This window comes from Podarcis raffonei, chromosome 15 (assembly GCF_027172205.1).
Source record: "Podarcis raffonei isolate rPodRaf1 chromosome 15, rPodRaf1.pri, whole genome shotgun sequence".
NCBI lineage: Eukaryota > Metazoa > Chordata > Lepidosauria > Squamata > Lacertidae > Podarcis > Podarcis raffonei.
This window is the reverse complement of record NC_070616.1, coordinates 29825131-29838109: the sequence shown is the minus strand read 5'-3', so window position 1 is coordinate 29838109 and position 12979 is coordinate 29825131. Positions and strand designations below refer to the sequence as shown.

The window sequence follows — 12979 nt, the reverse complement described above, 5'->3', positions numbered from 1 at the left end:
CACCCGGCAAAATCTGACAATTAAAATACTGTTGTATAACATTCACAAATCCTCACTGTTTGTTGCAGAAACCTGGCTTCTCTCTCCAAGTTATCCCCATTCTGAGAAAACACTGTGTGTTTCATTTTGGCCTTGGCATATCACCATTCTTACTTGTTTGTTTGTTTGTCCACTCTCAAGGCACAATGCAAACAATACTAAGTGAAATAAAAAAGCAGCAGAAAATTAAAATCACGGCAGAGTTAAAACTAGCTCAAAACACACTTTTTAAGGCTGGGGGAAAATCAAACGGCATATGTTGGTTCTTTCACTGCCATTGTCAGCAGTGCTGATGCTGAAAAATAACGAGATGGTTCCTCCTCCCCAGGAAGAGAAGACGCTGGATGAGATGAACACCACCATGCAGAAGGGGAAAGGGCTGGTGAAGCAGACCGAGGAAGTGCTGAGTCAGCTGATGTCCTCGCTGGAAGAGGTATCTCCACATTGCTTGAGCCATGTCTGTTCTTGCAAGCCAGAGTGGAGAAGAGGCATCAGGAATAGAGCCCACTGAAGCAACTGGTCCAAGATCTTGCCAGGATTGTCTTGGAAAGGAACTGTATACTGCCTTAGCTGCTTTCCAGGGTGTAAATCCCCTGGGGGTGCTTGAGCCACTCTGCTTCCATTTGTGCCTTCCGACGTGGGTGGCACTGTGGTCTAAACCACTGAGCCTAGGGCTTGGCGGTTTGAATCCCCACAACTGGGTGAGCTCCCGTTGTTCAGTCCCAGCTCCTGCCAACCTAGCAGTTCGAAAGCACGTCAGTGCAAGTAGTAGGTACCGCTCCGGCAGGAAGGTAAACAGCGTTTCCGTGCGCTGCTCTGGTTTTGCCAGAAGAAACTTAGTCATGCTGGCCACATGGCCCAGAAAAACTGTGTGCGGACAAATGTCGGCTCCCTCGGCCAGTAAAGCGAGATGAGCACCGCAAACCCCAGAGTCGTTCGTGACTGGACTTCACTGTCAGGGGTCCTTTACCTTTACCTAATAGGGGTGCCTGCTATCTTTGGACCAACCAGTGGCCATCTTTGTCTTCCAACCTGTCTGGAATAGCATGGAGTTCAGCTTGTAGAAGAACTGGAAGAGGCCAGTGGCCCATCTAGTCCAACATCCTGTTCTAACAGTGTATGACCAGATGCCTCTGGGAAACCCAGAAGCAGGACAGGAGCCCCAGAGCACTCCTGCTTTGTGAGTGTGTCCTGGAAAAGGCCAAAATGGGGAGTAGCTTTTAGGATCTATCCTCTGGGGGTAGGGAGAGAGTTTCCATCCCTACTTCTGCCAGATACCTTGAACAGGGATCCAATAATTCCTCATAAGGAAAAGTAGAATTTGTGAATAAGGGACAAGTTAAGCTGGTTATTTTATAATGGTTTTTATGGGAAACATTTCAATGGAGCAAAATAAAATGGAAATATAAAGCGAATATTTAAATAATAAGGAGCAGGGGAAGAGACACGTTAGTTGTGAGAACCTGAGTTTGCATCCTTTTTCCTGACTGCTTGGAAAAGTTGGCCCTGGAGCCTCTGCTTTGCCTTCTAGCTGGCAGGAAGTGCTCACTAGAGTAGTAAGGAAGTCCTCTTTCCTTCCCCCAGCTCTCTGATGAAGATACACTGAAGGGAATGGCCTGCAAGAAGGTGGTGACCTTTGATGTCACTGACTCGGAAGACACCAGCGGTGTGATGAACACGGATGAACCTCTCCGCAAAGGTAAGAGTTCGTTTTTTCAAAAATGCTCTGAGCGGCATCACAGTACCAGCATTCAGTGTCTTTTTGCCCATTTTACACCAACCTGTCATCTGTCAGGTGCCCCCTAACTAGCTGTGTTTTAGAGGGAAACATGTTAGAAGTTCCTTTGGTGGTGAAATGGGTCTGGTGCTTTCCCTTCCTCTTGCCCTGCCCCAGTTCTCGGCCTCTCAACTGGGAGGTGTTGCCTTCCATTTTGTCAGCGCTCCCTCCCTTCTGCTCTCCTGGGATGACCAGAAATGCCGTGTGGCATTTTGGGGTCAGCACATTTCGTGATGTGAGGTGATAATATTTTCCAGAGAATCGAGAATGAGAATATTCTCTGCTGGAAAATTCTCCGGAGAATATTCTCCACAAACTGTAAATTCTAACGTAAGAACCAGTTTTACAAACCACATTTAAAAAATCTAGTAAATAATAAGTCAAGTTGTGATATTGCCAGTGTAAGCAATGAATAATGATTTTTTTTTTTGATTACTGGGCATTGTGTCATTCACCATTGGCAGTTCTAAAATGTGAGCTACAGAAAACTTTTTTCCCCCTAGTTTTAAAAATGCTATTCATTTAATTTGATGAACATTTGAATTTGTATGTATTTCAACTGTATGTAATAGCCTTTTTTCTATTTTGGTGTGACCTTATTCTTAGCAATTCTATACCTTTGGCCATATAGTGTGATTATTTTTTTTTTACAGAAAGTAGCTTTAATGGTTTATACACTTGGCCTATACAGTTATGTGCAACAGCATGTGAGGTGGCCTTGATTTAAACAGTTGACGTTTCTATATTTTTATTTAGTGCCAGTAACTGTTTTTTGTAGTGCCATTCAGTGGTACAAGGTGCCATTTAGCAGAGATTGACATACTGAAATATATTATCATATAATGATAATATATTTAATGTTAATGGCTTTTTTATAGTATGCATATAGTTTTGTTTATCAAGCTGTGTTTTAGTCACCAACAGTTATTAAGCATTAGAGCAGGGGTCAGCAAACTTTTTCAGCAGGGGGCCGGTCCACTGTTCCTCAGACCTTTGGGGGGAGCAGACTATATGTTGAAAAGGAAAAAAAAAAGATCGAATTCCTATGTCCCACAAATAACCCAGAGATGCATTTTAAATAAAAGGACACATTCTACTCATATAAAAACATGCTGATTCCCAGACCGTCCGCGGGCTGGATTTAGAAGGCAATTGGGCCATTAGAGCAGCTATTAGAAGCACAAGATAGCCTACTACTGGATTTACTTGTATCAAACCTTAACATGCCAGTTGTATTTTTTGACTTGTCCTAGAACATGTACCTGTTCTAATGGAAGAATAAAATACGATTTAACTACTGAGTTTTCTTATACCAAACCTTAGCATGACAATTACTGGTGCCATCACCTTAGAATGGTTTAACTTTAACTATAAGACATGTTTTACTTTTTAATTTGATACTTGCAAGTGACATGTAGGCTTGTGCTTATATATTTTCTCTGTGGTTCATTAGTGGCTGGCTTAGTGATTAACATGAGTCATTCACGTTGAATTTTCAGTTTCAAGTTTGGTGCAAAAAAGAATGTGAATTCGCTGCATTGCCCCATTTAATAAAAGTATCTGTACAGTTTTTGGTTGCCATCTGAACAAGTTTACCCATGAATTAACATGTATATTAACTAATTATATCATTTTCAATGCATTAAAATTATGTCATTTTCAATGCTTTAAAATGAATATTCTACTTTAAGTGAAAATTCTGTAATATTCTCATTAACCAAGAATATTCTTGAGAATTTAACATCACTAAGCACATTCTCCCTTGGCTACTGAGCTTTGCACACCTTCTGTCCTAGGAAGCCACGATAAATTCTAACCTTGCCTCTTTTGTCCAGGGATGGGGTGAACTACTTGGACTCGGCCTGTCGTGTGTGAGCTATGGGTTGGTTTCAGACTTCCAGGTGAAAAGGTTCTCTACCGCATAGTCTTTGGCTACGTCACTCTCTCTCTTCCTCTCTCCCCATAGTGGCTGACATGAAACCGGACCACCAGTTCCTTCCCTTTGATGAGATCCAGTACCTGGCCAACTCACTGCAGCGCCTCACCAGTGACCTGATGGTTGTCCTCCAGCACCTGAGTTCGTTCTGCAACCAGCCGCTTCCCCTCTTCACTTCCACCCAGGGTCCCGCCTCCACATTGCCTAGAGATAGAGTTCCCATAGCTACCTGTAACCCTCTGGCAGATACCCATTCTGCCACACCGTCTGTACCCAACACTATCCCCCAGTGGGTCTGGGCTGGCTCAGGTCCCAGCCCCTCTGCTCCGGCAGGCCAGTCAGTGGACGCCATGCTGATGGAAAAGTGGCGCAAGTATTTCCCAGGTGAGAATGTGTCAGCGTTTTGTTCTTTTGGAGTATTCGGAGGGTCCTAATGGCAGTTATGAGCCAATGGGAAATTGCAAATATACATGGAGTGGAGGGGGCTTAGGGCAGAGGCGCAGGGAGAGAGAGGTCTCTTTCTTTGGTTTTTGAATGCAGCAACAACACCTAATGGCCTGAGATCTTCGTTTCCAAAGGGGAAGTGTGATACTGGCTGTTTCATTTTTCAGTCCCTTTGCTAATGGGGCCTAACAGAGAATTTGCCTTTTGCACGGCTCCTGCACACCAGATTGACATCTTCATTGAGCTATCCACTATGGCCCCAAGGTCTTATTCCTGCTTAGTTACTGCCAGTTCAGACTCCAGAAACATATATGTGAAATTAGGAATTTTTGACAAGGTATTCATCACTTTACATTAGCTTACATTGAACTGCATTCGCCATTTTTTAATGGTTTTGCTTCATTGGGTGACCAACTTGTTTGCAAGAGAAGTTTTTGCTCTTTTCTGTTCAGTCTGGAAGTTTGAGAGCCCCTCCCAGACAGAGGAGTCACTTGACAAGCCAGCCCCGCACCCTGCAGGGACCCTTGGAGGTCCTTGAATGCCCTGCTTCATCTCTCCTTAAGAGGGAAAGCAGGAGTTGCTTCTGACCCATGCGCATGCACGGCAAGTGGCAGGGCAGTGGTAGCCCATGTTGGGCTAAAAACTGATGCTCTCTTCTGTTCCAGGCAGGTTCCCTTTGTCCTCTGGAAGTCCTGGACCTCTGGATGGCACGCTGGGCTACGTGTCACCTGGGTAAGGCATTTTTATACTGCTGACAACTGGCCAATCAGGCTAAATAGTTGGATATTCTAAGCAGGGGAGGCCAACTCTCAAGAGTCTGATCTGCTTTCAGAATTAAAACTGGCAGGGATCTACCCCTGTTTTTTTGGGGGGGGGGTTTCAGCTCAAGGTTGTTGAGCTTTTTTAGGGAAGAGAAAAGCCCCCCTTTTTAGGGGTTTTTAAAAGGGGGGGATTTCTGTTTTTGGGGGGGTTAAAGGCAAGGGACAAAGGGGTAAAGTCACTCACAAAAAGATTGCTATGGATCAAAACAGCAGCACAGCGAAAGCTCCGTCTTCCCTTCCAGAGATCATACAACAATGGAGGGCGGGCTGAGGGGGTGTGGCAGGAGTCAGTTTTAGCGACGCTAAGGAAAGGGAGCCAGAGATCGACTGCGATCTACCAAAACCTCATGGGGATCTACCAGTAGATTGTAATCGACCTGTTGGGCATCCCTGTTCTAAGGCACTACACCCTGTTCTAGAAGAATCATTTTGTCTTGTGAAATACCCTTCTTCCCTCTTCCCTTCACATTAGAGGAAGTGGGAACACCTTGTATCTGAAAGGGCCAGCATCACATTTCTTGGAGAGGGCAGTGGCCTGAACAGTCCACTAGGATTTCTCTCTCATTCTCTTTAACCACCTCCAACACCACCTTGCTTGACTGCTGCACTACCTCATTATTAGGGTGCTCCTTGATACCTACATTTTGAGGGCACTTGGTTGATTCTTGTTGGCTACTGTGAGAACAGGATGCTGGACTAGGTGGGCCACTGGCTTCATCCAGAAGGACCATTCTTCTGTTCATTATTCATCCCTCCACCCTTCTGCTTCTCGACAGTGAGCAAGTCCGCCTGCTCCAGCGCCGTGGGGCAGAGAAGCCGAACATCCAGAGCATGATCGAAGCCAACAAGAAATGGCTAGAAAGCTTCAAGCAGGATTCCAGAGTGTATCCTTTTGTTCTTGCCTGGCCTCTCTCTTAGGACCAGAACCTCAAAGCACTTAGTTGCCTGCTCAAACTTTAGCAACCTCCCCAAAGAAACAGATAGCCTGCAGAAATGATGTTTGAACCCATCTATATGGGTGGGTGTTTAACAACCCAGCTATACATTCAGTCTGTACTTGACAACAGTTGTAACCTCAAGGTTGGATTACTACAATGAACTCTGCGAGGCTACGCTTGAGGTTGGTTTGGAGGCTGCAGCTGTTGCAGAACAAGCTACCCCCAGCATATAGCGCCTTGCTTGCGGGACTTGCATTGGCTCCCAGCCTGCTACTGGGCCAAGTTCAACGTGTTGGTGCTAGCATGTAAGGCCCTATACAACTCAGGACTAGGCTACCTGAGAGGCTGCATTATCTCTTATAATAGCCAGCAGGTCACTGCAGGAGAGTTTTTCTTAAAGGTTCCCAAGAGATCAGCAGCCTGCTCCACAGTAACTTGCAGCAGGTTTTTTAGTGTGGCCCTGTTCTGTGGAATGATAGGTTCCCACGATCTGCACTTTCTGAAAAGCAAATGTGGACATTTTTGTCTTTCCCAGCTGGGTGTCTGTTTTAAAGTTAAATCATTTTTATTGCATTGTGCGCATCACCTTGAGCCTTCTAAAGCAGTATAGCAAGGGGGTGAGTAAGCAGGGAATTAATTTCTTGACAGCAGAGGGCGCAGTCTGATCTGCCTCTCGTGGAGACTTCCTGTAGCAGTTTCTGGCACTTCTATGCAGTCAACCACTGCTGTAAGGATTGCTGAGCTACATCACCTTTGTCATGAGTGGAATGCATCCTCAGCCTCTGGTCCCCTCTGCTTTATTCTTGGGCTTTTCCTTCACCCAGACCATCAGCCCTCTCCTGCCAAGTCCCTCAAAGCCCTTGACCAGCAGCACTGGTTTGCTGCAGCTCAGACTGGACAAGAGCAACCGACTCGAGGTCTACAACTTCTGAACCACGGGGCGAAGTCCAGCTGAAAGGCAGTTCCCAGCAGCAAAGACTTGGGAGTTCTCCCTGCTTGACAATACATGGCATTTCCCCTGTACCTGGCAGCCTCCTTGCCTGCTTTCTTGAGCCGTGTCCGGGCCATCGAGCCTGGCTCTTTGAAGAGAAGGGCAGCTGCAGGAGATTTGCCTGGTCCAAATGCACAAGACAGGCCATGAATTCAGTAGGGAAAACAATCAAAGCATTATTAACCAGTAGCTTTCTGGTTGGTCTTCTGTTAACCCAAGGAAGTGCCCGGGAGGTGAAATCACTTTCCTTGAGGGAAGGAGGGATAATTTTTCAGAGGAGGACAGTGCCTGAGAGCATGAACAGCAAAATGGCAAAACCTTGAAGCCTTGAGCTGCTTTGCCTGTGCTGCTGCTTCTGCCTCTCCCAGTCCTGAATGCAACAGTGTCTTTTGGCTATTGGCTTCTATTCCAAAAGATTTTTATCTGAAGCAAGTCTTGTCTTCCGAAGCTGCAACACACACACACACACACACACACACACAGCCAGCCAGCCAGCCAGCCAGCCCGCCCAGATATCCTACTTTGGGCTTGGGTGAGCAGTTTGCAACTCTTATGAGGGTGGAGAGCAGCAGATGTTAAAGCACGCAGGAAGAGCTGGTTGCACTTGAATTTCCTAGTTTGCCGAATCTTCCAGTTTTCATTGAGTCTCACAGGCTCCCTTCCCTGCTCAGGTTTTCTAGCTTTCCAAGCAGCAGAGCTGGCTGGGCAAATGCTGCTGAGGGCTACAACAGGGGCTCTCCTGTATTCCCAGCTGGTGCCAGAGCCACATGTTCTTGTGCTGGAGCCACAAAATCAGGTGGGCAGCGGCCACATGTGAACTCCAGTGTACCTACTGAAAGTAGTGGAAGCTCTTTGCTGAAGCTTCCTCCGGAAAATTTAATCTTGTGTGTGTCCCTCATTTTTTTTAGGCCAGATGTCTGGCTGCTGTCTTACTTTTGAGGTTCCAGCTGGCTCTGGCTTTTAAGGCACAAAGAGGGCAGGATGCCCCTAGAGCTGGTGCTTCAGCAACACCCACGCTCAGCATGCCCAGGGGCTCCTCTCCATTCTCTTCCCTCCGTTCCTGACATTTCTCCATGCAGATCTCTGCTGCGAGTTGTCCTGCTGCTCTCCTGTGGTTCCTTCACAGCACCTTATAGCTTTATGAGGGTCCCCTTCTGGAGTGTACCCAGGCAATAGAAAGGGCTTACATCCTTGTCTTGTGTCAAAGTGTATGTTATGGCAAGAGAACTGGTGTAGGCCGTCAGCTACTGGCTGTATTTTGTATACCAATTAAATGGACGCTTGTACATCTGTGTTGGTTTTGCCCCTTTTTTTCTCCACGGCATTAGACCTAGTGGGTACTTGCTCCCCCTTCTGCCCTTTCACCTGGTATCCCCCATCCATTCACTGTTTCTTGAGCCTTCCACTTTTCTAGCTGCCAGATTTCTGTTCTGCAGTCAATGCAGAAGCACTCATGGAGGATGGTGACGGAGGAGCAAGTTGCTGTTACCGATAGCTACATCCACAAACGTCTGAAAAATGTGAAATGCACTCAAACCACACTGCCCTTTTGCTGGCTACGGAATTCTGCCTTCTGATAAGCCATAGATAGAGAATCCCTTTATTGGCAGATTTTTTTTGTACGCTTCCTCTGTTTTCAGTGGCAATGCAGCCCCTTGCTCAGAGTGCAATCCCCGGGAAAGCAAATAAAACCACAAGCCTCCCTCTTGACTCCTAATCCCTGATCTGCGCATCTACTCCTGCCCAGTGCTCTCCATGTGTGTGCGAGACAGAGAGTGAATGGGAACGTGACGCTCTTTGGGCCTAAGTGTTTGGGGATTAGAGGCTCCCAAGGGCAGCAGGTTTTTCAAATAGGACAGGCCTTCTCTCTAAGCTCATTAGGACATTTTGCAGCGGCTGGCCCTGTTGACGCACCAGGAGTGTGGCTCGTCACGGACTGACCTGAGGCACGCTGGCCTTCTGTGGGGGGCTTCTTGACTTCTCTCACCATGCTGGGGACATTGATGACAGCACTTTATTTCATGGTGAAAGCATTGGGTCAGGTCAGTACTTCTTTCATTCTAGAGCAAGGCCTTAGGAAGTAATGGCAGAAAGCAAAGCAGAAGATGGTTCCCTTCCCTGTGGTTTATTTGGGCATGGGAGGGGGGATTAGTTTTGCTGTGATGTTACTAGAAAGGAGGGTGCCGGTTCTATCCAGCATGGCATTCCTGAAAGCTGGAGCTCGAGGCTTCATTCTAGGAATTTTATCTATTGCAAGCTGTGTGATATCAGCAGAGGACCAAGTGGGGCAGCTTGATTTGGGCTGCTGAGGTGGGGGGGCTCCAGCAGCTGCAGGGCCATGCCACTCCTTACTGGAGCTTTTGCACAAACTGCAAGCCTCTGGCTGGCCCAAGCTTCCAAGTTGCAGGAAAAAGAGTTTGCTGCTTCCCATCTGGATGACTTGCTTGAGGGTCCAGGCGCTGCCTTGGGGCCCAGCTTCCCTCTTGTCTGGCTCTTGCTAAATCCCGTGTAGGTGGGCTTGCCTCTGTGGCCCAAGAGGAGACTCTGCCAGAGAGGCCTCAAGGTGCTGGGCAAGCCACTCGGGGACCCTTTGTTGTCAGGAATCGATGCTGAAATTGCAGTCCCATAAATGGTAGGGCTGCTTGTATTTTTCTGCTGCACCAGGAGATTCTGGACTGGGCATTGTGGTTTCTTTGTCTTCTGAAACATGGGGGTCCCTCATGATAGTGACACCTGTAAATGGATAAAAGTGGAGGGGGTATGTTGGAGGGGAAGGGACAAGGTGGAGCCCTGGTTTCGCTTAATATGAACCTGTAATCTTCTGCCTTCTGCCCAGCTTGGCAACAGCCTGTTCCAGGAGGAGCCGCTGCCCTACCTTGTCCACCAGCCCTTGCCATGGCAGGTCCAGTGTGTGACTCCGGGTCGCCGTGCCAGCAGAGACAGTGGGGTAGGTGTCTTTTCCTACTAGTGACGGCCACTGGAGGCTTTGGAAATGAGCATGGCTGTTCCCTTTCAAACTTGGGTTGGCTCCTCTGTCTGATGAAGATGGATGCAAAGAGAAGGGCAAGGGAGACAAAGGCTCAGTTCCTGGAAAGGTGTCGGGATATTTGGAGGGAAATGCTGCAAATGAAAGCTAAGAGGAGGAGGAGGAATAGGCCCTCTTGAGGGGAGGGGGCTACAGAAGAGGAAGAAGTACAGAAGAGGATGCTGCTGATTGTAGCACAGTAGCTATTGTGGCTCCCCCACCCCACCCCCCTTAAGGCAGTTCTTAAGGCAGAATATGGAACTGTTCATGCATGAATATGCATGAAGACTCTCTTGGTCCATGTTGCTGCAGCAACAGTGGTTTTTAACCCTGAGCGAAAACCAGACCAAACCCACTTGGGTCTTGTTTCCAGCTTGCTTGAAACTTGTACTCAGCAGTTGATGCTGGGATTGCTTCAATAACCAGACTTAATAAAGGGAAGTGCCACCAGAGGCCTCTCCCCGGGGTCCCTTTGTAACGGGGTCAAACTAATTCATGCTCAGGAACATCTGTTATCAGCAGCTACTACCCAGGTTGGTGGCATGCAGCTTTTCGGTTGCTAAATGCTGCGGGGTCATACAATGGGGGTGGCTCTTTTCATCTTGCTCTGCTTGTGAACTTCTCTGGAGCATGACTGGCCAGCAGTGATCATGCTGGCCCCTTTGGCTGAGCACCACAGTCCCCCCTTGTCTGTCTGTTTAGACTTTGCTTCTTCTTTCCAGAAAAGTGGGTGTTCTCGGCAGAACAATATCTACGGGGTCACAGGACGAAAAGGTGAGAGTGCTGCAAACTCAAGGTCAACAGGCACTGAGTGCGGGGATTTCTAACTAGCCTGCCACTGCTTTTGGTGTATGAAGGAGCCTACCTTTAAATAAAAAATAAAACAGCAGGCACACACACACCCCTCCACACACACACTGCTTTCCTCCAGCATTTATCTCAATCAGTGGATCTATTCAGACCGTGCTGGGTTCTTCCCCCGCCCCCAAACACACACACACTTTGTGCATTCAGATGCTTCCCTCCTCCATGAGACATCTCCCTGCCCGCCCCCCAATGCCTGTGGCCACACCTCGCTCCCCCTTTGGTATAGCTGGACAATTTGCAGCCATGGTTCAAAGTCATGTCCTGAGCAAATAGGCTTTTCATGTTGCTATTCTCAGTGCCTCTTGCATGATAATCGGATTAGAGGTGGTGAGCTGGAATGGCGGGTGCAGAGAATGCACTCTTTTTCTGCAAGTGACCAAATGAGATTAAATTTGTAATGTCCACAGAGAAAATTAAAGAGTAGGGTTGTTGTTGTGTTGTTGTTTTTTTAACAAAACACTGGTGAACAAGCTAGTCAGGTCTCTTGAGTTGATGTCACTAAATTCCATATTTTTACTCCCCCTTCCCCCTTGATAGTGGGTGATTACTTCTGCTCCTGCCATGCTTTGGCGTGATGGGCTTTTTGTGAAGTTGCATATTGTTTTAAGGGAAGAGGAGAGCTTGGCCTTGCTACACTGATAACTGCATGGGTGCAGGAAGACTGAGTGCAACAAGGCAGGGCCTGGAGTCAAACACTTTGCAGGAAACAACCTTTGTCCCCAGAAGAATGATACAGACCTGGCTTTGGGTGATCACTCCAAATTGGAGTGTGGTGTATAGAGGAGTCTATTCTACTTTGGCATCCTGCATCGCACAGCTACCTTGTACAAGAAGCCAAGGAGGCAGCCCTATGCCATGAACTAGGCTGCCCGCACCATAGCAGACTTGAGCTCAGAATAGGAAAAGGCGAGAGGAGCTTCTTTGCTTGGCCAATTGCAGCGTAGTCTCTGCACTAGGTGGAAGCAGCTATACTACTGAAGGGCTTTGCCAGAATGTCTCCTTCCCAAAACAAGCCTACTTTCAGACCCCGGGAGTTTACTATTTTTTTGCAGTGTGTTGTCTTTTAATTGATTTTACCTGTTTGTATTTTGTCTGGTTATTGAGTTGCTTTGAGATTTGAGATTCTTTTGTGAAAACAGATGCTTAATAACAACAACAACAACAACAGTAATATATTCTGGAGGTGGGAAGACACTTAAGGTATTGCATTCCAGGCTCCCCCCCCCCCACTTTCAGGGGGAAAGAGCAGAGAACACCTGCTTTGTGTTTTTGCTTCTCTCGGCAGCACCGTCTGCTCCTAATACGCGTGGCTGTGCAGTTCATGCTGCAGATCTGCATTCTGGCGGGGGTGGTCCCCAGTTGCCTGCTGGTATTATAGCCCTCCTCACCTCAGGTGCCAAAGTTGGAGGCCTCCCAGCCCCACAGATCACACATGAGCACACCATCTTTTCTAGAGCTGTCTCTGGGGCCTAGCTATAGCCTAGAAAAACACCTTCAACCATGACATTGAAGGGGGACTTGGATAAGCACCCATTCTTTGCAAGGTCAGTGACTGATGTAAGCATTACGCTAAAATGCTCTGCTCTGTCTGCCATCTCCACAGGCAGACATAAAGAAGACCTCGCTGCTTTGCTTCCTCCATTGTGTCGCTTGCAGGGTGAGGGTGTTCAGCCAACCTCTCCCGAGCCAGACAGTTTTAGGCAGAGAGCAGCTTTCCTGTAGGGCAGCTGGCTGGGAGATGATGCACACTGGTCATTGTGTGAGGCAAGAGTAGTGCCTTGGACTTTCAGGGACATCTCAGCAGCAGGGGCAACCCACTGCATGCCCTCAGCATTTCAGTTTACAAGGACAGCCTGAATGCTCCAGGTGTTGTCTCGCAGGAGCAAGGGCAGTCCATGATCCTTGGCAAGCTCTCACTGCAGACATGCTCCCAAGCGCATGGACCCTGTGGGTGGGAAGCTCAAGTAATCAGTACCATGAACATCCAAATACGGCAAGGGACCCACACTGCATCTCTGCTCCCAGCTGCACTTCACCTCTTCAGTTCTGGCTTGTTCTCTGCCTTCTCCATCCTGGCCCAGGTGGTGTTGGCTGCTCTGATTTTGCCGGCAATGCCCTTTCTCCTAGTGAGCTGTCCTTCC

The 12979-nt window shown here is 47.8% G+C and overlaps 1 protein-coding gene across 7 annotated transcripts in view; it reads left to right on the top strand.

Moving 5' to 3' along the window:
• Window positions 1-8232, top strand: part of CEP164 (centrosomal protein 164) — a 37301-nt gene extending 29069 nt beyond the window's left edge. For 6 of the 7 annotated variants that reach the window (XM_053367556.1, XM_053367553.1, XM_053367554.1 and 3 more), the window contains 6 exons: window positions 368-472; window positions 1624-1738; window positions 3783-4136; window positions 4862-4928; window positions 5794-5901; window positions 6788-8232. In XM_053367556.1, coding sequence (XP_053223531.1) covers window positions 368-472; window positions 1624-1738; window positions 3783-4136; window positions 4862-4928; window positions 5794-5901; window positions 6788-6887 — 849 coding nt within the window. In that variant the 3' untranslated portion in view covers window positions 6888-8232. The remainder of the gene's footprint in view (window positions 1-367; window positions 473-1623; window positions 1739-3782; window positions 4137-4861; window positions 4929-5793; window positions 5902-6787) is intronic. The other variant, XM_053367557.1, reaches the window with a different exon arrangement.
• The last annotated feature ends 4747 nt before the right edge of the window (window positions 8233-12979 follow it).